This window comes from Balaenoptera ricei, chromosome 8 (assembly GCF_028023285.1).
Source record: "Balaenoptera ricei isolate mBalRic1 chromosome 8, mBalRic1.hap2, whole genome shotgun sequence".
Classification (NCBI taxonomy): Eukaryota; Metazoa; Chordata; class Mammalia; order Artiodactyla; family Balaenopteridae; genus Balaenoptera; species Balaenoptera ricei.
Window position 1 is genome coordinate 13,994,059 of NC_082646.1, and position 27,401 is coordinate 14,021,459.

Sequence of the window (27,401 nt, forward strand, 5' to 3'; positions counted from 1 at the left end):
AATAACTTCCTACCATAATGGCTACAATCTAAAACTATGAATAAATATTTAAAGGAATCCAATAAATCACCTACAGTACAAAATACCCTATTCTTTCAGCTACTGTTAAAGTTAACATGACACCCATTTTCAAATCCTTAAAGTTTCTGATTTAATTCATTCTTTCCCTGCATTATCCTTATGGAACAACTGCTAATCTATGCATTTCACAAAGACATCTGAGGATTTCCTAACACTTGCCAGGGGACTACATTGCTACATGTGTAAGTTCTATGCTCCAAGTGTTGCAATGAGAGAGTTCTAGCAACTATACATACAATAGCCAACAGGTAAAGTAACCAACAGCTGGAGTAATGAAAAATGTTTAATCTTTAAAGGAAACATAAGAGATCCACACTGCTATGTTCATTATCAGCAACCTTAGTGAGTCACTTTTCTATATTTCTAACTTTCACAATATATAACTGTACAACCCTAATTCAGTGTGCTCCAAAAGAGTACTACTGAGCTGTCAAGCAGTAATTTAACTAACTCTGCCAATGTTTAAAGTTTCCAAGTACTTTCCAAAATGACAGAAAGCATTAACTCTTTCTTTGTGGTCTTGTAGTTGGAATAAGAAAAGAATGACTTGACTTCCACCCAAGAGCTTTCTTTTCACTTCAAATATAGATTGACTTCTTGAAGCATGCTTAAAAAAATAAGCACCCATTGTTTAAATAATCCAGACAGTTTAGCCAAAAACAAAAGCCATCATTGTTATGTTAAAGAGCTCTGGTCAGCTAACTCTGAACTTCCAATTCCACGTAAGAGTCCCCCCAAATCTAAGGAAAACCAAGCTGAGAAAGCACTGGGGAAAAAAATGCTGCAAGAAGGCGCTACAAATGAAGTCCTTTTTGCCTCTCCTGTCGCTCCCATCACCCCCTTTAAACACATGGGGTTTCTGGAAGATGCAGTAAACAAGGTAACAGTGCTAGCTTCCCAGGGATTTAGGCTTGCCTAGAAATCAAAAGACTAAGTCAAAATGTCTACAAAAAAGGTAACAAGAGAAGCTGCAATTAAATCCATGTTTGGCACTATGGCATCATAAGCCTGGACAGCCGTGAAGAGAGGAAACAGGGGACCCCACACTACACAGGACAAAGTATTCCTGGAAACTGGGCCCAAACAGCCACCCACACTTTTCCTTTCACTCTGGCTTCCTCTGATGAGCACAGCACTCCAAGACAAAGTACAGGCAAGAGGCAACAAACCTATTCCTTCTGGATAATGATGTCCTTGGAGACTAGATCATCAAGATTTTACCCTCTTCTCACCTCCAAAGATAGAAAAATATCCTTGCCAAGTTGAGCACCATAAAATACTGTTGGATCATATTTAGCTTCCAGAGATTAGGAATGCAATGAAGCTAATGTCGTTTCCCAAGTGAAAGCTAATTCTAAAATAATAAATGTGTGGAATTTCTTTATTATCCCTACCCCTATCTCTAGGGGTTATTTGAGAACTTCCAAACATAAGTTTACTAGTAAATTCTACGTTACCCATAAATATCTTAACATTTGATGATTTTTATTTTAATGGCAGAATTTTAATCCTTTAGTGGCTATTATATTTGTGATGAAGCAATAGGAATATGTTTTCCACAAGAGAATCTAAGTGAACCCAAAGTAAGTATTACAGACAATGATGTTTACAGTTAAAATGTAACGATGAAGATATTTTAGAAAAATACATGAAGTTCTGTATTTCAAGGAAATATGTGCTACTAGGACAACTCTGCAAACAAAATACTATTTCTTTTACTTGTCCATTCATTCAAAAACCATTTATATGCTACCCGTTCCCAATGCAAAGATAAGTAGTAAGACATGATCCTGCTCCCAAGAAGTATCTAAAGCAGACAGGCAGGTGCACAATCTCAGCCTTCCTTTAGAAAGCCAAAATCCCTTAAAATGTCGGTGAAGGATAAATTACTATGTAATTCATATTCTGGAACAAAAAACTGGCTTAAATCTTGGAATAGTTCATTCTTCCACTTGTATTAGTATTAGGTTCATGGAGAAATATTCAACAAATTTCAAAATTCTTCCAAAGGATGGCAATGTCTCTCTCCATGCCTCAGCATTGTACTAGGCACCGCTCCAGCATTAGAAATCAGAGAGAGTTTAAGTAATCGAGACCTAAATCATCTGCAGTGATTAGATGCGACACAGTTCCTAGTAATACCAGCGATCTGATAAACTTGCAACTGATAGATGTCAATGCCTTTTCCTTCCTACCCCCAACTAAAATAGATTTTAGCTCCTCCCGTAAGTTCTTGCCAATTTGGTCAGAGCAGAAATCATTCACCTGGAGTTCTTCACCTCCCAATCTAATGTGGAGGTTCCAAAGCTATTTTGAAAACTCTTCTTGGCCACACCTGGCCTTTGATGAATAAGGCCTAGGATGACTGCTCATACCCTTCTTTCTTTTCTAGCAAGAGACTCAGCACTTCAGAGCACTGAATTAGGTGGTAAGTACCTTAGCATTCTTCTGTCTCCAAAATGTTCAGTCTTTAGAGTTTAAAAAAAAATCAAATTTCTTCACCTACAGAGGTTTATTGATGAATCAACTGAAAATAACATCAAAAACCATAGACAGTATCAAAAGCGCCCTGATACGTAATTGTTTGAAATTCTTTGTTTTGAAGGCTTATAATTTTTGGTATCATCATATATGGTTCCATCATATGAGGAGGCCACAGAACTAAGAAAATTACTAAGAACTAAAGAAGACGAAGAAACATCAAGGAGGCATATTGTGCATCTCAGCAGCTCTAGTTAAAGAAGAGTAACACTTCTCCTTTGGGAATTTATTCCAGTTAGCTATCACTTCTGCTGGCACATTTCTCTGAGTGTCTATCGCTACAAGCTCTAAAATACCAAGGGCTTGGGAATTCCCTGGTGGTCCAGTGGTTAGGACTCTGCGCTTTCACTGCTAAGGGCCTGGGTTCGGTCGCTGGTTGGGGAACTAAGATCCCACAAGCTGGGCAGTGTGGCCAAAAAGATAAATAAATTAAAAAAATAAAATACCAAGGTCTTAGTGTTGCATTTTAAAGACATACACACATAATCACCAGTACTTAATTAGCATAATGGATACAGAATGTGTTTACAAGTTTGTCTCCTTCTCTAGAGCATTTACTCTTTAAAGACAGGGAAAGTTTACTTATTCATTGTTGTATTTTAGTATCTGGCACAAATTTAGAGTAATAAATGTTTGTAAAATGAAAATAAAGGAAATGCAGTACACTAATTGTTTAAAAAACATTACGTGGTAATAGCACAGTAGCAGAAAATACTGGTGGACTCAAAAGAATTAGACAATAAGATTCTTCTTTTAAGAATTCATAGGGAGGGGTCTTCCCTGGCGGCACAGTGGTTAAGAATCCGCCTGCCAGTGCAGGGGACATGGATTCGAGCCCTGGTTCAGGAAGATCCCACGTGCCACGGAGCAACTAAGCCTGTGCACCACAACTACTGAGCCCACGTGCCACAACTACTGAAGCCCTTGCACCTAGAACCCGTGCTCCGCAACAAGAGAAGCCCGGCAACAAGAAGCCCACACACTGCAACCAAGAGTAGCCTCTGCTTTGCCGCAACTAGAGAAAGCCCTGGCACAGCAACGAAGACCCAAAACAGCCAAAAATAAATAAGTTAATTAATTTTTAAAAAACACAAAAACTAATGGAATGCAGTGTGTTTCCTGCTATGCCAAAGGAATACACATGCCAGAAAAATAAATATGGAAGCACAGCAGAAAGGTGACTAACCCAGTCAAGGAGAAAGAGTCAGGAAAGCCACTGCGGAAAGGGTGAAAGCTTACTCTAACTTCTGAAGGATGGTAAATTAGGGTTGAAGGGAGATATTTCAGGCAGAGAGAATAACACATACAAAGCCACAGAGATAGAAAAGAGCATGGCATGGAGTGAAATTACAGACAGTTCATAGGGCTGAGGCCCTAGCTGATGTGGGAAAGGAGCATAAGACATTGAGGAGGAAAAAAGGCAGAGGCAGATCATGAAAGGTCTTAAATGCCTTTCTGAGTTTGAAGTTTATCTTCAAGGAAGTGTGGGCCTCATCCTGAGGGCTACAGCTCATCAGTAACACTTTCGGGCAGGAGAGAAGCATGATTAGATTTATATTTTCAAAAGATCACTATGACAGCAGTGGGGAAGTAGAGACTGCCTTTAAAACCAGAGGCAGTAAGAACAGCTATAAAATGACTGCAGTGGCAATGGGGATTAAGGAAAAGGGCAGATTCCATAGACAGTTAGGAGGCAAAATGAACAAGGTTTCAATATAAAGGGTTCAGGGGATGGAAAGAATCAGTAAAGACTTGCAGGTGTTGGGCTTAGGTTGATTAGGTTTATGGTGATATATTTATAAGATTGGGAAAAAAGAAAGAAGAGAGGTTTCTAGGAGCAGGAGGGAAATCAGTTTAGACGCTTGAATTTGAAATGTCTGTCCAAGTTGTAAGATATAATGATCTGGAGAAAACGCATCTGATTCAATGAATTTATGAATGCTGAAACTGTATGTATAAACAGTCACCCAGGGAGAGAATAGAGAAAAAGAGGATCCATGGCAGATCCCCAGGGAATACCCACACTTCATGTATAGGGGAAAGGGATGCTAAGGGGGGAGACAGAGATGGAATGGCCAAGGAGACAGATCATGTATCTAAGTATAGAACAGTCAAGGGAAGAACACACATCAAGGGATGGCCAAGTTGGGGAGGGACACAAAAGGATTTTGTACAGAGGATATCAAAATTGGGAGGTCACCCATGACCTTACCAAGGTCAACTTCAAGGCAGTGTTAGAGGCAGGAGGAACCAAAGCGCAGTGGGTCAAGGTGTGATTAGAAAGTGACAAAAATGGAAGTCAGTATAGACCACTCTTTTGAAAAAACTCAATTACATGGGAAAGAGACAATGGGCACAATGTAGGGAAAGATTTGCCTGGGGGGATTACTTATTTGTTTGTTTGTTTATTGGCCGCACCACACAGCATGTGGGATCTTAGTTTCCTCACAGAGTGGAGTCTTAACCACTGGACCTCCAGGGAAGTCCAGGATTACTTTTTGAGTTGAATGTGTTTAGATGCTGGAAGAGAACATAGCAGCCAGGAAGAGACTGAAAATTCTCAACAGCAAATCGCTAATAAATGGAAAAGGGATGGGGAGGAGGGGTCGGCACTGAGAGAGAATGAAGACAAAGTGCAAAGGAAGGGAGTTCTCTCCTGTCAGAAAAGGGGCTAAGCATGCATTTAGTTGCAGACAAGTTGATAGGCAGGAGAAAGCTTAGAGAGTTTGCTGAAATCACAGGCAAAACTCTGTTTATATGGGCATCTGCCAGACGAGAGACACAGATTTCTTCAGATTCTCAAAGAAAAAAAGAGGCTCACAACCTACGAAAGTTTTTTAGAACGTAGCTCTAAAGGAAATAAATCATGGACAATGGCTGATTAAGAATAAATGGGGGGCTTCCCTGGTGGCGCAGTGGTTGAGAATCTGCCTGCCAATGCAGGGGACACGGGTTCGAGCCCTGGTCTGGGAAGATCCCACATGCCACGGAGCAACTGGGCCCGTGAGCCACAATTACTGAGCCTGCGCGTCTGGAGCCTGTGCTCCGCAACAAGAGAGGCCGCGATGGTGAGAGGCCCGCGCACCGCGATGAAGAGTGGTCCCCACTTGCCGCAACTAGAGAAAGCCCTCGCACAGAAACGAAGACTCAACACAGTCATAAATAAATAAAATAAAAGAACGTGAATTTCTTTAAAAAAAAAAAAAAAGAATAAATGGGGGCTTCCCTGGTGGCGCAGTGGTTAAGAATCCGCCTGCTAGTGCAGGGGACATGGGTTCGAGCCCTGGTCCGGGAAGATCCCACATGCCGCGGAGCAACAAAGCCCGTGCGCCGCAACTACTGAGCCTGTGCTCTAGAGCCCGCGAGCCACAACTACTGAAGCCCATGCGCCTAGACCCCGTGCTCTGCAACAAGAGAAGCCACTGCAATGAGAAGCCCGCGCACCGCAACTAAGAGTAGCCCCCACTCACAGCAACTAGAGAAAGCCCGCTGCAGCAACGAAGACCCAACACAGCCAAAAATAAATAAATAAAATAAATAAATTTAAAAAAAGAAAAAGAATAAATGGGAGGGCTTCCCTGGTGGCGCAGGGGTTAAGAATCCGCCTGCCAGTGCAGGGGACACAGGTTCGAGCCCTGGTCTGGGAAGATCCCACATGCCGCGGAGCAACTAAGCCCATGCGCCACAACTACTGAGCCGGTGCTCTAGAGCCCGTGAGCCACAACTACTGAGCCCCTGTGCCACAACTACTGAAGCCCGCATGCCTAGAGCCCATGCTCCGCAACAAGAGAAGCCCCCGCAATGAGAAGCCCACGCACCGCAACAGAGGAGCCCCGCTCGCCGCAACTAGAGAAAACCCGCGTGTAGCAACGAAGGCCCAATGCAGCCAAAATAAATACATTTATTTATTTATTTATTTATTTTTAAAAAAGAATAAATGGGAGGGAGGGGACTTCCCTGGTGGTCCAGCGGTTAAGACTCCACGCTCCCAGTATAGGGGGCCCGGGTTTGATCCCTGACCAGGGAACTAGATCCCGCATACCGCAACTAAAGACCCCCACATAGATCCCGCATGCTGCAACAAAGATCCCCAGTGCCACAACTAAGACCCGGTGCAGCCAAATCAATCAATCAATCAATATTTTTTTAAAAAAAGAATAAATGGGAGGGGGTAATGGGGAGAAGTGGGAAATCAGATGCAAAAATTGATAAAAATTGATTTGGTTGGACAGGGGTAGCCACAGCAGGGCCAAGATCAAAGACAAATAAAGTATCAGAACCTTGTTAATTCTAGGATGGTATGGTCAAAGCTCATCCAATAAACAGCAGGAGCTACCTTTGGGTCTCAAATGTAGACAAGGCATAACTTCGAAGTTTGAAGTTTATTCTAGATACACATATGAAATTAGAGTAGGAAAGAGACTGAATAATTGGAGACCAGATAGCAGTCTATCTGCTATCCCCACTGCCACTTCATTTTGAGCTATATGTTCAGCCAAAATTCAAATGTGACTGGCGTTCGATCACTCCAGCAAGTATTTACTGAGTGTTGCCAGGCACTGTTTTAGACTCTACACAAGTGAAGAACTGACAAAATTCCTGCCCCATAAGAAAATAACCATGTAACAAATAAAGAACGCAACGAGGGCGCGAAGGATTGATGGGGGTTACCTGTGAGGGCTGTTTTCACTAGGGTGGTCAGGAAAGGCTGCTGACCTTGGCAAACTGTGGCCCACAGGCCAAATCTGGCCTGCCACCTGGTTTGTTCAGTTCATGAACTAAGAATGGTTTTTAACATTTTTAAATGGTTAAAAAAATCCAAAGAATATTTCATGCACATGAAAGTTATATGAAATTCAAATTTCAGTGTGCATAAATAAAGTTTTATTGGCACACAGCCCCGTGTGTCATCATTTCTGTATTGTCTATGGCTGCTCCTGGACCACAACAGCAGGGGGGAGTCGTTGCGACAGAGACCATCTGGCCCTTTGCAGAAAAAAGTGGCTGAACCCGGATTTAGACCTAAATGATGAGAAAAAGACAGACATATAAAGATCTAGGTGGCATAGTATTCTAGCTAGATAGTAAATGCAAAGGCCCAGAGACAGCACGAGCGTGGCACATATGATAGACCAAAAGGCCAGTGTGGCTGTGCAGAATGAGTGAGATGAGAAGAGGCGGTGCTGGAAGCAGCAGACCTGACCAGAGGCCAGATCATGTACGGCTTTGCCAGACAGGGTAAGAAATCTGGATTTATCCAAGCAGTGGGGAGAAGGGAGATGGGGGAGAGATACCAACATGTTTAAAGTGAGGGAATAATTAAGATCTGACTGATTTACACATGGAATCCACAGTTGCTGTGTGAAGAACAAACTTCACTGAGGTAAGAACGCGAGCAAGGAGATAAGGGAATAGTCCAGCCAAAAGATTATAATGGGTAAGTGTGGGGTTTTGGTAGGAGAATTAATGAGAGCAAGTTGGATTTAAGGTATTTTGGAGGTAGTACAGACAGAATTTGCTGATGGGTTATTTGGAATGTGAATATAGAGAGAAATCAAGGATAACTCTCAAATTTTAGGCCTGAGCTATTGGGTAAAGGGTAGAGTCATTCTGAAACAAGGAGAAAGGAGAAAATCAAGACTTTCTGGACATGGGAAGTGTAAGGTACCTACTAAATATCCAAGTGCTTCAATGCATACCTGTTTCCTTGTCTGGGAATAGCAGTGGCTACCTCAGAGGGTGGGCAAGATTAGGTGAGATAATACATGTGAAGCACTGAGAATACTGCCTGGCCCACAACAAACACTCAATAAACGCTCATCATGCTTATTCTTATTATTATGCAAATGAAATGTCAAATAGGCAGCTGGAAATACAAGCCTGGGACTCTAAGAAGTAGTCAAGGTTTAGAGACAAAGATTTAGGAGTCCTCAGCATACAGATGAGGCCTGGATGAGGTCACTGAGGACAAGTGCACAGATAGAGAAGGTGGCCAAAGGCAGACTCTTAGGTGACTCCAGCATTCAGGGGAGTTAAGCAGAGGAAGGATACGTACAGAATACTGAAAATTAATAACCAATGAGTTAAGAAAAAAGCAGATGAGTGTAGTGTTACAGAATCCAAGAAAAGAGTGTTTCAAGAAGGGAGTGGTCACCTGGTTCAAATGCTGCCCAAAGGTTGAACAGGAGGAGGACTGAGAATTATCTGTTCAATCTGGCAAGAGAGAGGCCCTTGAGGATTTTGATAAGAGCAGTTTCCTAGAGTCATGGAGATAAAAGCCCAATTGCAGGGGATGAGGAGTGGCTGAGAGGTGAGAAAGTAGCACCTACAATTACATACTGCACTTTCAAGGAGTTCTGTTGTGAAAGGGAGCAGAAAATTGGGTAGTTGCTGGGGGAGGACCTGGGGTCAAGAGTTTTTTAAAACAAGGATTATATTAAGACAGTTAGTTTTATATGTTGATGAGAGAGAAACTGCTGATGCAGGAGAGAGGGGGACTAACTGCAGGAATGACCTTGAGTAGATGAGAGGGGACGGAACCCAGAGTACAAGTGGAGAGTGGCACTTCCTCAGTTGTACAAGGCAGTAAAGGATGTGCTAGTACTTAAGTTCCCTTTTAACAGGAAGGGGAAAGCTATTAAATACCCTGGGAGTACTTTAAATATCTTGATTCATATATTACACTTGGTATAACTGACTCTCAAGAATCAGTAAATCAGTAAATGAAGACTACTACTTGAATTGCTCCCAAGAACAGTTCTGTTAATATTAGTTTTGAGAGCTTTGGCCTTCAAATTACCAACTTCCAAAGTATCTTGCAAGGTATTATAATTTTAGTATGTATATTCATGCTATATTTTAAGCCGAGCTCAGTAAAGAGAAATTAGACAGTAAGTTCCATGAGGGAAGGGGGGAAGGGACTTGTTCAATGCTAATGCCCCAACACTTGGTCATCTGCCTGGTACATAAAAGATGTTCTTTGAAAAATAGATTCGATTTCCAGTCACTGTTTCTTACTCTGTAGAGTGCTATGTTTATGAATGCCATTTAGGGGGGAAGATGAGCCTCTTTGCAAGCAGTTTTCCACCATTTGTAAAAGAAAAAAAGATAGTGACACCTGTAAATCATTTCCAAAAGGTGAATTTAACAATGATGTTGTTGAATTTATAAGAAGGGAAAAGAATAAAATACTCAAGCATAGTCAAACACACAGATATCAGGAGACAAACTTCTTAAGCCAAGATGGTTTCTGAAATCCAAGCAGTCTAGAAATGTACACAAGTTACTGAACTGACATCATAGTCTCCTGTCAACACAATGGCAGGGACAGGGCCAAGGCCAGATTCTCTCTGGCTATTGGTGCCTCAAAGAGAACTGTGGCTGTTTGAATGCATAACAGATAGGAAGAGATTTACCCTGTTTTAAATATGATCTCTGCCTGATACTGAGAAATGTTAACCCCAAAAGTCACCTAGGATTAAAGACTGCTAAGACAGTAGTACAATGTTCTTCAATAACAACAGTTGGTAAAATTTTCACCCACACAAGAATGAAATCGTTTTCAAATATTTAATTCAATTCTACCTAGCAACTCTCACCTAATACAAATGATACCCACTTTGTAATTAAAGAAAGAAGTATCTCCTCATCCTCACTCCATTATCAACAAGAGCAAGAAGCAAAGATGCTCAAAACAGCTAAACAAATGAGACAGGTGAACTCCACCCATCCTGCTCCGGAAAAAGAGGTAGACAAAAAGAAGCTCACTGTCTTAAAAAAAAAAAAAAAAGGCAAAATGAATGCACTACATCAGATAGTAAGCTATACAGATTCTTGGCAATGCCCCAAATTACTTCACAGGACCTTAAAAAACAAACAAACAAAAAAACAAAAATCAGGACTTCCAAACTCCTAGGTTCCAAGTCTGAACTGGTTTATCTACTTGCTGAAGCAGAAGAAATAAGCCCACTTAACTGATATACTGTAGAAATTAAATTAATCAGCACAATGACAGGGTTTATTCTTCTCTGTTTAACAGGAAAGTACCACAAAATGCCTAGATCCACTTGAATAGGCTGGAAAAATTAAACAAACACCAACATTGTTTTCAGAGATGATTCTTTTTATTACAAGAGGTTTTGGTCCTCCATATGCCAACTTTCAGCAGTTAACTTCATTTTGAGCTATATGTTCACTCAACTACAAGTTTCTACTATAAAATTTGTATTTTTTTCTTCCAGCTTGTTCTGATCTTGCTGCAAAAGTCAGGTTGCATCTTTCCTTCTGGGCTGTCGAATGATCAACAGCAACTAAAGTAACATTGAGAAATTCACAACTTTCTTTCCTCTAAAGGTAAAAAGAATTATCTCTCCAAAAAGCCAGTTTTCTGAAGGAGCAAAGTGAAGTTACGTGACAAAAGTAAACATTCCCTTTGGCAAAACAACAAAGCTACTAAGTCAGCAAACACAATTTTGACCTAACATTTTTGAGGAATTAATGTTCAATATATGAGTTGGGAAGTTTTGTGTTCTTACTAGCTTAAAAAACCAACTGACTCTTCTGACTACTACATCATATTTGGAAGTTCATCATCACATTCTGAGAAGCACACATTATGTGGCATTAACTTACTTAAAAAAAAAGTCCCTGGTATTTTATTAGTCTAACACTGGAATCTCTCAAGTAGAATAAAGAATCATGAGAATTATTCTTTGCTGTTTATAATCTTTTGCTTTCTGAATTTATACCTGTATGATTAGCAATTAAAAGTTACGGGAAAAGGGGCTTCCCTGGTGGCACAGTGGTTAAGAATCCACCTGCCAATGCAGGGGACACGGGCTCGAGCCCTGGTCCGGGAAGATCCCACATGCCGCGGAGCAGCTAAGCCTGTGCGCCACAACTACTGAGCCTGCGCTCTAGAGCCCGTGCTCTGCAACAATAGAAGCCACTGCAAGGAGAAGCCCGCTACACTGCAACGAAGAGTAGCCCCCGCTCACCGCAACTAGAGAAAGCCCGCGCACAGCAACAAAGACCCAATGCAGCCAAAAATAAATAAATAAAATTTAAAAAATTAAAAAAAAAAAAAGTTACAGGAAAAGTATGACTCCCTTATATTTCCAATTCCCAGTTTCTCAAATGACACCAATTTTACAATTAGGGAATCAAGCCGCCCTTCACTTTGCCACCACTTGCAGAATCCCTGCAACAATCCAGCTTCACCTTTGAACTCCAGTCATTTTATGAGATGGTCTGGTTAACAGTAGACAGCATTTGCTATATGAAACTTAGAAAATATTCATTATATTTTTAATATTTAAGGCCAAATAACCTTAAATAAGCCTAGTATCCATTTACCTACAAGAAGGAAATTATACACAATTCCAGTACTAAATTCCAAAGTCCTAAAGCTTCAATAACCCACTCAAGGTTTTGGAACCAAGAGCTAGTAGGAGAATGAGCCGGTGTTAATATCAGCTCTGCCCAGACTTTTGGTAATCTATATGAATAATCCCAATTCACAGTTTTCATTCTGACTGTACCGGAAATGCTTTTTGCAACCCAACATATCTAAAAAGGTTTCATTCTAAGTAATGTAAGCCCTCCTCATGGCCTCAAAAGCCAAGGGTCAGAGGCCTTTATAATCCTCATTCACATGAAGCCAACTTATTAGACTGGAAAGGATTTACAAAGCACTTGTTATAATGCATCCACAAGCAGTGATACCCTTAACAAGGGATATTCTGAAGCACAGCTCTTTAGACTACAACTGAAAATGGACATAAAAGCTATAAATACTTATTTGTTTCCTATATTGAGACCACACCTACTACTTTCCCTGGTTTCTCTTGATGTTTAAGGTTTCCCTCTTAGCTCCATTTACTAAGTTTTTATTCTCCTATAAAACCACTATAAAATCATTTCATAAAGACATTTCTTTGGAGCTTACTACTGAAAGTTAATTGTTGCCATAAATTGACAATTCAAATACTTCTTAGGGAGCCAGTGAGACTAGGACCCCTTGGGGAATATTAAAAAGTATAAAACATGATCCATGCCCTCTAGGATCTAAATAGAAATATACTTATTGATTCAGAGAATGAGAAGGTAGCTTGAGAAGTCATTTTACACATACATAGGCAGGACTCCTGTCCTTTAAAATTCACCTCCAGAGAAGATCATAAAATTATTTCGGTAATCTTTTCGCCATCACTATAATGAAAACCATCATTAGCAACAAGTTCCTTACACAACTACCCTTTGCTTCAATTTAAACCTATTTTTCTTTTATTTTAGCATCAGTAGATCTGGAAAACAGCTGGTTACCATTCCTAATAATGGATCCATTCATGTTTTTCGAAGAGTTATTAAGTTGCCTCTTAACTTTTCATTCTCCCAACCCTTCCTCATAGGACTGACTTCCAATCATATAATCAACTTTTGAGTCTCCTCAGAAACCTCTCCAAGGTATCCTCATCCCCTCTAAGTTGAGGAACCTAGAAGTGGAAACAACACTCAAGTAAGCGGGTGATCAGTGCCAGCATTATCTATATAAAAGATGATGCCATCCCATCAGGATTCCTCAACATCACTTTTTTTTTTTTTAAACATCTTTATTGGAGTATAATTGCTTTACAATGGTGCGTTAGTTTCTGCTTTATAACACTCAACATCACTTTTAAAGCCCCAATCAGTACTTTTACAAAAATGTCCTCTGATGGCTCTTAAGACTTTCCTCTGCTGTACTTAAGTTAGCTTACTATTTTTAAAAATTACTCAAAATTATCCTGCTAATAGTCTTGAACAACATAATAGCTTATGCGATATGTCCTTGCAAAGTGTTCCTAGAAGTTGTATGTATACCAAATTTTCAGTTCAACAAACATTCACTGATCACCTTCTATATGAAAAGTCGCCACTGTAAACAATAAAAAACATAAATGATGACTCAGAAATGGTCTGTGTCTTAAGGAAATCATAACCTAATGGGGGAAAGACCGACACAATCAAGAGTATTTACAACATAAAGTATTCTGGAGTAAATTCTTTAAGGGTAGGTATAAAGTACAGTAAGAAAACAGGAAAGGAGTTGAATTTAAGCTAGTAGTGGTATCTTGAAAGCTTCATGGAAGAGTTGGGATCTGGGGATCTGAACTGAGCCATGAAAGATGAATAAGTCAGAGGAAGGTCGAGATGGGAAACATTTTAAGGCAAAGGAAAGGCATTAGCAAAGGTATAAAGGCAGGTACACACAGGCTGTGGAGAACATCTAATAGACTGGTAGTTCAATATGGTTGAAGCACTTTAAGTGAAAATGTGTGTTCAGGAGATAATGTTCAAAATGTAGAAATGTAGGCCAGCTAGATTATAAAGGGCTGGGAATTTTAAATCTTATTTTACATTCAGTGAGTAGTCAAAGGGTTTTAGGAATAAAGTGACAGAATCAGATCTGTATTTAAGAAAACCACTGGCACCACTATACAGTGAAAAGGAAGGCAGAGAGACCGGTTAGGAGCTTACGGTTTTAATCCATGCAAAGGTAATGGAAATTTAAAGTAGGATGGTAAAAACAGAAAAACAGGGACAGATTAAAGAAACAATACAATAGTATCACAGACAAGCCTCAGAAATTTATTGGATGGGGTGAGAAGAGAAAGGGACTGAAGGTACCACAGTGCAGAGAGCATGAACAAACCTTCAAATAGTTACAGATTTGGATTTGAATTCTAGCTCTGCCACTTACTAGCCATATGACTTAAGGAAATCTATTTAACGTGTCTGTACCTTGGTTTCTTCATCTGTAAAAGACAGTGTATTAAGTATTTCAGCAAACCTTTTTTTTTTTAAGTGAGATAAAACAGAACTATATTTTTCCTCCTTAAGCATACTATCCTCTACTAGGTAAAGTTTAACTTGTTTTTGACTATTCTATTTGTGGTTATTTTTATTTCTCAAGTTAAGTTCCAACCTACAACTTAGCATTTCTTCTGTAATTAAATGGTTAGCTGCATTGATCTCCACAGACCAACACTTACTCTCCCTAAGCTAAAACTTGAGAACAAATGTCAAATAGTTACCAAGTACAGACTAATGAATCTGAACTTGGGGGCCAAGAACCCTGAAGAACCTCGGAGTTGTTTTAGGAAATCACCAAGTACTCATACTCAAAAAGATAAGGAACACTAGTTACAGGGACCAAGGGTAGCAACCCCAATATAGCTGCCTTGGCTTGACAGTTATGCAACTCATGAAGGCACTGCCTTCCTTGGTTACCTACCCGCCTATTTACTGTCCTGTTCTTTTTACTCCCTTTTGTGCCTTATCACTAATTACATTCTAGCTGGAAACCAACAGTATCCACTGTTACCAAGATGTGTGACTGGCTTCAGTTTGGTTCCACCTAGCTTACTGATGAACTTGACACCCATACCAAAATCAAGAACATTCTAAAGTCAAGATTATAGCACTCGAATAGCTATATATGTGTACACATATATATGTATACCTCCAAGTAAAAAAAACCTGTTACCTCGGTGGGGAAAAAAAAAAAAAAAGATTAAGCACTCCTGTCCTTTCAATCTGAGTCCTAATAATAATTAGGGATTCCTCTGTACCAGGCAAAGTGCTAAGTACTTTGCATGCATAATTTCAATTAAGCCTCACAATAATCTTACGAAGCAGAATTACCACTGATTTACAAATGAAGAAACTGAAGCATAGAGAGGTTAAGAAAGTTTTTCAAGGTCATTCAGCTAATAAATAATGGAGCCAAGATTTGAACCCAGGCAGACTGAGCCCAGAGCCCATGGTCTTAATAGCTCTTAATTACTGTGCTGTACTATCTCACACTATTACAGATTACATAATGAGATTCTGTCCTTCCTTTGTAAAGGTATTTATATATGTACAAATAAAAAATCCTTGCTGGAGAGATTACAAAAGGATTTCCTCATTAACTAAGCTTAAAGAGATGTTATCCACGTGGTTTTACTGCTTATAATTAAAGGCAATAATCTAGGGACAATATTGTATGCTTGTGTTTGATCTAAAAATCAGTCAATACTCATGGATGGACAGAAGTTGAATACAAGCATGTATAAATAGTTATTCCTTTAGGTGTAGATATTTATTACAGATACGTGTGATTAACTACTCCCCAGTTTTTAGAACTGAGATGGTACAAAGGAGAGCTTAGTGAAAAAAAATTTCTCCAAAAACACTCCTCACAAGTAATATTACTCCCCTAATTCAAGACAGAAAGCCACAATTACTCTGATGCTGTAAAATGAGAATGAAACAATGATGCTTCAGCAAAGCGTGGACCATAAGGGTTGGATCTCTCTAAAACAATTCGAATGTTAGAAAGGTTCATAGCTCTTACTGATGAGAGACATCAAAACATCTACACCCAAACATTCCAACCAAACCCAAAACACAGAAATGCAAGAAAACAGATAAAATATATGGAAAAAACTCCAACTCCAGAAGTAAATGGCAGTTGACTAGATCCTACCCACTGGTGCCCCACAAGGCATTGCTGAAGCGATAATTAAAGGTAAAACAGCTGGGGAAATCCCTTCAGTCTATTTGTCAAATAGAAAAACAACTACTCATTTCAAAGAAAGGGGAATTTTCATACACAGCACAGAAAACTGCCAACTAACTCTTACATTTATATCTTTAACTGTTTCCTTAAAACTAAAACTCATTCGAATAGTTGTATTCAACATCTAAAAAGTTAAACCAAGTTTGGCCTCTAAGAAGTTTCATACGAATCCTACAAGGGGATTTATATCATCCAAAGCAACTACAAGTCACACAACAACATTCTTCTTTCAAATGTCTTAGTCTTTAAAAGCAAACGCCTAGCAGCACCTCCAGCCTCCTGGCTGGCTTCCCCTGGTGTGTAACCTGACAAGGTACAAAGCTCACTGAAATATTTAACAGTGGTGGTATGGATTTCTTTGGATAGATCAAGAAAAGCAGCTCGTCCTTTTTAAAAACATAAAGAACCATTTTATGGGATGCCATTCCCTCAGTCCAAGTGTCTCTGTATTTCCTCAGGGCTTTCTCAGAGAACTTATTGAAGGGGAAAATGAAAAGGCTAACAAAAGGACCCCTTTTCTCTCCCTATTCCCAACATAATCCACCTCAGCCATAGGGCCAGTTGCATCCACACTGTCATAAACGCCAGCAATTAGAGAATTAGGCCATAAAACCACCCACTCAGGTATAAGAGCACAGGCCTCCAGCTTTATTTCATGCATGCCATAAACTTCCTTCTTTCAGGCCTTCTTCACAACCAAGGAAATGACAATAACAACAACAAAAAAGTAGCCCTTTGTCCGCCTCATATTGATGTGATCAATGAAACCATCTGGGTCCAGGTGAAGGATTCAAGATTCCTTCTTCTTAATAAAGACTGCATTTCCTCTAGCATGGCACATATAGATCCGTTAAAGGACATGCTGTATTTTGCGCACTAACATAATGGGAACTAGAGTGAAACTACATCTTCCAGAAAAATTACTTTCCCTTATTCTGAAACTGCTCTAGAAACCTAGCCAATTCCTGATCTTCTCAAGAAATACTGGAGGCTACAAGAGTATTCTTAATTAACTCAATAATTTCTAGATCCTCCTGCAGTCTTTTCTAATCAAAAAAGTTAATTCAAATATCAAAGTTAACTCTATGCTTTAAAATCTGATACAATTTAGGAACAATCAGTAATTTCATTTGATTGACTTTGCAACCACAAAACCCCCAAGTCTGTGATTTACTCCATAAGCTTTTATTTATCAAGCTTTAAATCAATCTAGATAAGACCCAAACACTTTATAGTAAACTCTTTAGCTTCCTTCTTCCTACTAGTGCCTATAGGGTTAAGAATCTGACTAAAATGTAGTTACCTCATGTCAGACTCATTAGTAATTTAACTTTTCTTAATTCCTGAAAATAACATATGCAAACAAAAGAAGGTCCCATACCAGCAATCCTAGAATAAATTCCTCCCAAAGTAGTGATAGTCACAAAGCTTCCCCCTTTCTCATAGGTCTATGCCACTGGGCTCTCCACCTTGGCAGAGGAAGAATGGAAAGAGACAAGATATTCACAAAAGGCCGGATTGAAGGCCTTCAGTTAAGTGCTAGAAGGAAGCTGAAGTTCTGTGCCAACACTAGTGGAATGTGGGCAGGCACAAAGAGATCTTAATTAGGAGACCTACAATTAAAACAGTGAGTCTCCAAAGGAGAGAGAGGCACTGCAGTCTGTTATGCCTCAGAGCAAGCGAAACAGTGTTGCCACCCCCCCTAGCCACAGGGCAAGGAAGGCAATGGGTATTAAGCCTGCACAGCTGCTCTAGGGAAGGCCAGCTCCCAGGTGAGTAGAGATGGGAGGGGAGTCAAGATGGGACTATTTTCTCTTCTCAACTTCCAATCAAAAGATCAATCACTATTTTGTGAACGATGATCTCCTACGAGAGCATGTGCCTTAAGATAATTAGACAGAAGGTAAAGATGGGGACAAGTGATATGCCTTTCAGTGAAAGATGAAGAAAAGTTCTAAAGACTGCATTTGTGATGCTCAGTACAAACCAAAGTATGTTTTAGAGCATATTAACAACTACTCCCTGCAATGTAGGTACCATCACTTTGGATTTATAAATACATTAGCGTATTGGATTTTTTTCATTTAAAAGCTCACATACCTAAAGGAATATACTACCTAGACTGAAAATAACTTCCCTTTTGGAGAGTCAGGAATCTACAGTATTGAAAACATGAAAACAAATTTAGCCAAACAAGAGGGCCTCTCAACACCAGATAATGCGTTATACTTAAAATTTTATCTTCACTTTTCTTATAAATGAAATTGGTCAACTTCAGCAAAGAACTTTTTCCATAAAATCCTCACATTTTGTCCATACAATGAAAACTTTCCCACCAAGTTCAAATTTCTCTTCCCAATAATAATGGCAGTTTAATGGCAAATGTACACTCTGATATTAAAAATTACCAAACAGGGCTTCCCTGGTGGGCACAGTGGTTGAGAATCCATCCGCCTGCCAATGCAGGGGACACGGGTTCCATCCCTGGTCCGGGAAGACCCCACATGCCGTGGAGCAACTAAGCCTGTGCGCCACAACTACTGATCCTGCACTCCAGAGCCCGCCAGCCACAACTACTGAGCTCGCATGCCACAACTACTGAAGCCCGCGCCGCACCTAGAGCCCGTGCTCCACAAGAAGAGAAGCCACCACAATGAGAAGGCTGCGCACCGCAACAAACAGTAGCCCCCGTTCGCCACAACTAGAGAAAGCCCGCGCACAGCAACAAAGACCCAATGCAGCCAAAAAAAAAAAAAAGAAAAAAAAAAAAAATTACCAAACAGGCTCATTGACTCTGACTTTTTAAATAAATTCAGAATAAGAAGTTCTGACCTGAGCAAATAATTAATATAACAGAGAGGGATCAGAATACTGGAGCAGAAAAGATTCCTGAGCTGACGTTTAGCCCAACCTTTTCATTTTACTGATCGGAAATTTCAAGTTAAAAGTGAAATTGTCCAGAGTGGCGAGTGACAGAGATGAGTGCGAGGAGAGCCCATGTCCATCGACTTCCACGCGGAGGGGCTTCTTCTAATCCACTTGTGTTCTCTGCTTCACTTTCCTTCTGCCCAGCTCAGGATTAGCTGTGAAGGCAATGAAGGAGCAACTCCCACTCTTGGCACATATGCCCAACAAACATCAAAAAAAAAAAAAAAAATCACAAACACTCTCCCACTCCAGGACCACCATCTTTTCTAAGCCCAACCCAAGAGCCCACCTTAGTCCACCCGAACTAAACTGCCATTTCAAATACAGACAAATACATACCAATGTTGTGATTCGGTTTCCATTTATATCTAATCAAAGTTTGCCATGTTATGATCAGGGTGGCAATTCTGCTTTTAACATTTTGTGAGGTGGTAGGAATGGTAACTGGATTATGAAAGTAATAAACAAAGATTACTTGCTGATAAATAGACCATTTCTGGGGTTCATATTAAAACAGCCCAAATTCTAGTCAACAGAGAGGATGCTGTACTATGTTTAATTAGATGGCAAAGTAGAGTCACATATATACCACCTGAGACAATCCTCAGAAAAGTGGGACCCTGACACCATGCAGGGGAAAGGGAAGGCGAAAAAGCAGACCTCTGTGATTTCTCACAGTGCTCAGTCAAATAAAACTCTAATTCTACTTCATAATTGTCACACACAAAGCCCAAACAGGAGATCAGCAACACCTATGTATTTTTTAAAATAATCCCATCTGACAGACCTTGGTCATGAAGAACTCTTACATGTAGTTGTTACTCAGAGAGATATCAATCCCGAGGGAAGTTCAGAACCTGTGGCAGTAAAGGACAAATCTTCTACAGCTAAAGGAGTTTAAACGGAACTGATCTGGAAGGTTTGTCACCTTTCAACCACCTTAACTTAGTAGTTCAATAAGTATTAACTTACGTTTCGTTATGGAGAAGTTATAGTCATTATTCACTTAAAGCAAACCAGAATTTAAAGAGGCTAGAATCCTTTTGGATCACAAACCATGTCTTCATGAATCCAGACAAGCCTTGATACAGATCTGTGAGCAACTTCTCAGAAACAATCTTTAGAACTCTATGGCAGCCTGTGGGAACCCTAAACCTCCTTGTTGGAACTTTATCATTGATTTGTAACACTCTGTAACAAAATGCTTGCTTTCCACGTTGAAAACAACCAGGTCAAAGGATATAATCACCATGGTTTAGTACTAAGCCATACCATGGGTTAGCACTCATGAATGCATACCATTAACCCATCCTAGATTAACTCAAACTACCACATAAAAGGCTTATCAATGGAACAACAGCTCATTCAAGCCTAATTCAGAAAAAATACTGAAGTTTAATGTAAGGAGTCAACCACTTTCCTCATAATGAAGTAGCAACTACTGTTCAGGCAAAAGTTTTAAAGAAAATAAGTATTAATATGATCTTATTTGAAATTACTGCATTTCCTTGACAGGCTTTACACTACATACTACTGCTAAGCAAAATAATGCCAGTGGATAAGAAAATGTTAGCACCTGATTAAAACTTTAAAGGTGATTTGTCAAAGACCAACAGATAAAATATTCTGGTGCCCAGACATTAGGTCCCTGAATCCAGGTGGCTCTCTTTCTAACCAGTCTCTTGAAAAGCTATGATTGGAAGCTGTCAGCATAAAACTTTGCTTTTGAATATGTGATAACATTTGGAATGTGAACACTTGGTCCTTCAGTATAAAATAAATAAGCATGCTAAACAAGAAGAAAATGCTTCTCAGGATCCCCTTAAAAATAGACTAACTTCTCCTAATAGAGACTTTCTTATTATACTCAAATATACATGGGGCTAAAATTCTACATATAACCAGGCAAGTCTCAATTTTGAAAACAAGCAGGTAAATGAAATGTCAGTAAGTCTATTTTTTTTTTTTTTTTTTTTTTTGCTGCTGTATCTTTTAAAAAAGCAAAATCAACTCACATTTAAGCACCAACTCCATGCAAGTAACCTGAACGGTTCAGTCTTTTTGTCATGTATGAGGCCTTTGGTTCTCCAACTACATGGGATCTGTGTTGTTAGCTTAAAAAATACAGAATTGGCCTTTCAAAAAAAAAATAATAATCTACAGCAACCAATAAATAGTCTCAAACAACCCTGCTGACTGCAGCTGCCTTCTGAAGGCTGGGAAAAGGAGGTGGAGAGAGAGCAGAGAGAGGCAGGGAAAAGGGACGCTGCAGCTAGCTACATCGCAAGGAACACGCCCCCATCATGTCCTCCTTGCTCTGTCAGAAGGCGGGTTGTTGTCAGTCTCCTGATCAGGATGCCTTAGAAACGATTTAAAAAAGGAGGCAGGAAGACTAACAACTAAAAAATGCCAGCTCCTTGAAAGGAGGGGCCAGGGTCCCTGGGATCTCCTCCCTCCCCTTCTGCCCAGGATCTTTCTGTAGATCTAAAGGGGTGCGGGGCACAATAGGGGACGAGGGGTTTGCCCAGGATATTTTGTGTGCACCAACGGCAGAGCACGCAGGAAACGGCTGGTTGTTATCTTTCCCTTTCTGTTTCAATCAAGAGCACTCCAAAGCAGCAACCCCCTACCCCCCTCCGCTTCAGCCCCTAGCAGCTGCTCTTCCTCCTGGCATCCCCCATCCCATTCTCCCCCTTCCCCTACGATTCAAACTCCCCCTTCTGCATCCAATGGAAAACAAATGCGCAACGCCACAGGCTGAACCTGAACTCAACTTCCCTTCCCAGGGCAACTTTCCTTTTGGCTGAAGGGGGCTGAATAATGCCTATCAAAGCATCCCCATTCTCGCCCCAGTACTAAATGTGGAAGGGGCAAAGCTGGAGATCCTTCATCCACCTTGGGTCCCCCTCAAACAAATCAGAGAGAGAACGCTAACTCCTTCTAAGGAATAACTTTGCTTCATAAGCTCTTCATAACCCTCTTTCTTTCAACCAGAAGCAGCCACCACCACCGCACTACAGTAAAACTGTCCCTTATCTACTCTCCTCACCCCAACCCTGCTTCCCCCACCCCTTCCAAGCCCCAGGATTGGCCTAGGAAAAGGTGGATCAATAATGAAATGACGGAGAAAAGGAGAAGGGCGGGAGGGAGCTAGGTTTGAAGACTGCGTGCTCTCAGGCGCAGTGGGTGGGGTAGGAGAGCAGCTGCTTCCCCTGGGAGGATGCTGCCCAAGTACCCCACAAACACCGCCCCTCACGGGGGCCCCCTTCCCCAGAGCTGGAGGGAAAACCTGCCTCCTCTCCAGGGGGAATGGTGGAAAGCTGCTCTTCTCTGAGCCTAGGGGACAGTGGACAATTTTCCCCTCGAAGATGCCACTAATCCTTCATTCTAAAGGAGGGAAAGGGTGGAGTGAAGGTACAGTAATCCCCTGCTACCAATAGGCTAGAAACTGCAGCTCTGTAAAATGGGGGAAACAGACTGCTGTAGGAGGAGATCGCCGTTATCTTCAGAGGGAAAGAAGGCGAAGGGAGGCAAGGTGGAGAGGAAAGTAGCTTTTTCCTGGTGGGGAAGGGCGGGATGACGGGAGGACCTCTCCGCTGGGGGTAGGGGGGGTGCGGGTGGAGGTGAAGGAAGGGGGAGTGGCTGGTAGTGTAGGGACCTGGCCCGGGGACGGAGCGAGGGTTCATCAGGTTTTCGAAAGCAAGGTGCTAGAAGGGACATCGGTCCCCAAGGGTGGGAGAAGAACGTGGCTTTGGATGAGGCCATCCCCCGAGAGATGCCCAAGAGGAAAACTGCCCCAGGAGTAAAACATCTGCCCAGAGAGGGAGGCGGGGATGTGGCGGGATCAAGTCTCTAGGAGGGAGGGAGGGAGGAATCTCGCTCGGATGAGGTAATCTGTGAAAGGGAGGAGGGGTTCAGTCCCGGGATGGGAAACCCGGGCGAGGGGTCTGTGCCAGGGGATGTGGGGAAGGGTCAGGGGAAGGAGGGTGGGGGTCAAACGCCCTCGGCCAGATGGGTCCGAACCCCGGGGTGGGGACGCCTGGGGGTCTGCACCCCTGGATGGGGGTCCCGAGATGGGAGGGCCATCTGCCCCGGGTCAGGGACCCCAGGATGGTCCCCGAATTGGGATGCTCCACAATCCCGGATGGGGGAGGGGAGGGGGCTCCGCAGAGGGTCGAGACCCCGGACCTGGGGGTTCCTCGCCCCCTTACCTCTCCGCTGCCGCCTCCCCCGCCGCTCTCCCCAAACACGGCCCGGAACCGGCGCAGGTTGGTGCCGATGGCGGCCGAGACCTGCAGCGCCGCGTCGAAGCCCGGGCCCACCCGGAGCAGGGCCGGCCCAGAGGAGGCTGAGGACGATGACGAAGACGAAGACGAGGCGGACGACGAGGAGGCTGCTGAGGCGGCGGCCGCTCCCCCTGGAACCCCAACCCCGCCGCTTCCCGCCGCCGCCGCCGCCGCCGCGGCCGCCACAGCCGGGGGGGAGGGGGGCGCCCCGGGGCCGCCGCCGCCGACCAGGGGCCCGGGGGGAAGCAGCAGGGCCGGGACGCGTTGCCGCGGGGCGCCCCCTAGGCCCCGGCGCCCCCCGCCGCCGCCGCCCCCGGTGGTCCCGGGTCGGGCGGGGAAGCGCCACCGACAGCTGTGCGCCATGTTCGCCCCGTGAAGTGAAGCAGCGAGAGGGAGAGGCGACAACACAGGGGGGCGGGGAGGCGGAGGGGGGGGGCCGCGGGCCCCGGAACCTGCCTGGCCCGCTCGGCGCCGCCCGGCCGCCTGCACCCCGCGGCCGCTATGCCGAGGGCCGGGCCGCGCCAGCCGGCCCAGCAAGCTGTATAGCGGGCTCGGGCCCGCGCTGCCGACGCCGGGCGGCGGCTACGCCATCCCGAGGCCCGGGCCGCAGGCTGCCGCCCGCCCGCCCGCCCCGCAACCTGGATAACTGCGTGCCCCGCCCTCCGGGAGCGGCATTACTCGGGAAAAGGAGGGGGGGAAGGAAGCCCAGGAGCCCGACGCGGAGCGCGGGTTCCGGGGAGAGGGGGAGGGGCGAGGACTACGGAGAGGATGGAGGCGGAGGGAGGCCGGCCGCCTGCAGCCTCGAGAGCCGAGAGGCCGATTACACACGTTCCCGGGATGCGCTGGGAATCGAACCGCCCGGGAGAGCAGCTTCCAGTCTAACGCGGCTGCCGGGCCGGGGATGAGTGCGCCTTCTCCGCCTCGAGGCACGGATACGAGAGGGGTTAGCCCGGATTTAACGCTTCTAGAATAAAAGAGCCCTTATTGTGATACAGGCAAGACGGAATTGTTGCCCGGTTTACTATATGCAAAATAGAAAGGCCCTCAATGAATGCGCTTTAAAAAATAATAATAATAAAAAAGAGCCCCTCCCATTTTCAGGCTGGAGCTCTCTCCAAAATGCACACACCGAGTGGTCGGCCTCTCGCCACCTCCTCGCCCTACTGTGCGCTCAGGGCTGAGGAACCTCTGGCTTTGGTGCCCTTCTGCAGAGAGTTGGGTTGTGTTTCTCCAGCCCGGGCACTGGGGCCGCGGCGTGCTCCGCTAACGAGGCGGCGTTACAACGAAGCTGAAACTGGGTGGCTAACGGGGCCTGGAGGGAAGAGGCGGGCAAAAGCGCCCCCGCCCCTTCTTCCTCAGTTCTCTGCCTGCCGCTGCATGCAAAGCAGACCCTAATGTATGCACGCGGGGGGGCGGGTGGCTTGCGACCACGTTTCTGATTAAGAGAGGGGGAGGAGAAGAGCGTTGGGCATTATGATACACTGTGTGGAAGGGGCCCGCCGGCGGCGAGCTCTGTGCGCGGGGTTAGTAGGCAGAGGGGGGAGGGGGAAGGGGAGGGTTAGGGCGGGGGATGCATACCCACTCGGTTCACTTTATTGCGGGAAAGAGAGGAGGGCGCCACAAGCTAGGCGTTAGAAGCCTGCAAGGCTGGGAAGGCACAGAAGGGAGGGAGGGGTTTGTACCGGGAGAACTTGTGTTGGCTGAGGCTGGGGGATCGATACACAGCCAGCAGGCCCCGGGGCAGCCTCCATCCCTCCCACCCCCGGCCGAGGTGGAGTTCGCTGGAAGGTCACGCAGCCTTCCTGGACTCCCGCACCGGTACAGCGCCCCGCCTGTAATAAAACAGCCTGGGGCAGCGAATTTGGGGAGGAGGGGGAGGGTCGTGGTGAGCAGGTTGCAATCAGCTCTGGCCCTCTGGAGGGTGCACTGCAGCCTCCAGAGAAGGTCCACGGCCTCCTGGTGCTGAAAACCTACGTCCCTCCACCCGCGAAACGTTTGTGCAGAGCGAACGATGGGGTGGGGGCTAGAGAGGAGCAGGGAGAGGAAGGAGACACAGGCAAGCGCCAACTCCCCCAACTCGTCCTGGATCGATCGTGGTTCCAACCGCGCAGGATGGAGCCCAGATGGTTTGCAAAGCGCACACTCCCACAGCGCACACACAGAGCCAGATTCCGTTGTTACATCGCGTGGTTTACTAGGTGCAAAAAGGGTGGGAGTACGGGGAGAGTCTCTTAAACGGCAGCCCCAGGACTCTGCTAAGGACATAGACACCCCATTGTGGACGGTTTCTCCATTGCAGTATATTTAGCGTTAGGCGCTGGGGGTTTTGCTTCAGTGTCGCTGCTCTGATCAGTTACAGATTGGCGACCACGTGGATTCCCTCAAGCATCCTGATTTGTTCCCTCTCTCACTCACTCTCGCTTATTTTTCTTTTGTATTTGCCGCCCCCCCTTCTTTAATATGCATAACGGTCTGCAGAGGTAATAGGCAGGGGACTGACTGAGTGACAGGCTTTACAAAACTGTGTCAACAGGATTTCTTCCCGACCTCCACCCCTGAGAAAACATAAACCGGCTGGGTTCTGAGTAACCTCTTCCTTTCAAGCACTCTTCTTTGGGCACAGGTGGGAGGTCTGCAGGCTGAGTGGGGACAGCAGGAAGGAAGAATGTCTGTGAAGACTGTGTGAAGTCCTCAGACTCAAGCCTCTAAGTAGAAAACTCCTTGATAAAATCATCTAGTTTGTCTCTTTGCCTCCTGACTTGTCCAGAAGGAGCCAGAGCAAGTTGGAATTTGGTTTATTATTGGAGTTTTTAAGGCGGAAAGAATAATAACTTATATTTCTTGAGTGCTTTCTGTGAGCCTGAGTGCTTTATGCGCATTCAATTCTCACCAACCCTCCGAGATAATTCTGATTTTACCAATGGGGAAACTGGCGTAATGTCCAAAGTCACACAGCTAGTAAGTGGCAAGACCAAATCTCATTGGGGTCTGACACCAATATCAACTAACCATACTGCTGCAATATCAACTAACATACTAACTAACCCCAAAAGACATACTATGCCACCTCACTCCCATTAGGAAAACAACAAGTGTTGGTGAAGATGTGGAGAAATTGGAACCTTTGTGCACAGTTGGCAGGAATATAAAATGGTGCAGCCATTGTGGAAAACAGTATGGTGGTTCCTTGAGGAAAAAAAAAAAATTACCATATGATCCAGCAGTTCCACTTCTGGGTATATACCCAAAAGAACTGAAAGCAGGATCTTGAGGAGATATTTGTATACCCATGTTCATGGTAGCATTATTCACAATAGCCAAAACATGGAAGCAAACCAAGTGTCTGTCAACCAATGAACGGATTACCAAAATGTGGCATACTCATACAGTAGAATATTATTCAGCCTTAAAAAAAGGAACAAAATTCTGTAATATGTTACAACATGGATGACTCTTGAGGACATTATGCTAAGTGAAATAAGCCAGACACAAAAAGACAAATACTGTATGATTCCACTTATCTGAGGTCCTCAGAGCTGTCAAAACTGTAAAGACAGAAAGTGTAATGGTGGTTGCCAGCGGACAGAGTGAGGGGAGAATGGGGCATTATTGTTTAATAGGTATAGAGTTTCAGATTTATAAGATGAAAAGAGTTATGGGGATGGATGTGGTAATAACTTAACAGCAATGTGAACGTATTTTTGAAAAAAGGCATTCTATGCCTTACTCATAAGTTACCTTAAACTGCATGTGCTTTATTTAATTTTTTATTTTAAATTTTAATTCAGCTTATTTTTCTTGATTACCTAATATACTAATATGGTTAAAAATTTAAAGAAATAAAGTTTTCACTCCACTCTTACTTTAACTACCCTCTCCTCCCGCAGTCATACCTTATCTCCTTTCTTAGGGGCAACGAAGTTTATCAGTCTCTTGTATATTCTTCCAGAAGTAGTGTGTAC

General features: G+C 43.4%; 1 protein-coding gene across 6 annotated transcripts in view; it reads right to left on the minus strand.

Annotated features, from left to right (window-relative positions):
• KMT2A (lysine methyltransferase 2A) overlaps nucleotides 1-23,809 on the minus strand; it is a 74,589-nt gene extending 50,780 nt beyond the window's left edge. For 3 of the 6 annotated variants that reach the window (XM_059930292.1, XM_059930290.1, XM_059930291.1), the window contains exon 1: nucleotides 23,365-23,809. In XM_059930292.1, coding sequence (XP_059786275.1) covers nucleotides 23,365-23,802 — 438 coding nt within the window. In that variant the 5' untranslated portion in view covers nucleotides 23,803-23,809. Of the gene's footprint in view, nucleotides 1-21,168; nucleotides 21,268-23,364 lie in introns of all 6 variants that reach the window. The other 3 variants (XM_059930289.1, XM_059930287.1, XM_059930293.1) reach the window with 2 other exon arrangements.
• Nucleotides 23,810-27,401: the final 3,592 nt, after the last annotated feature.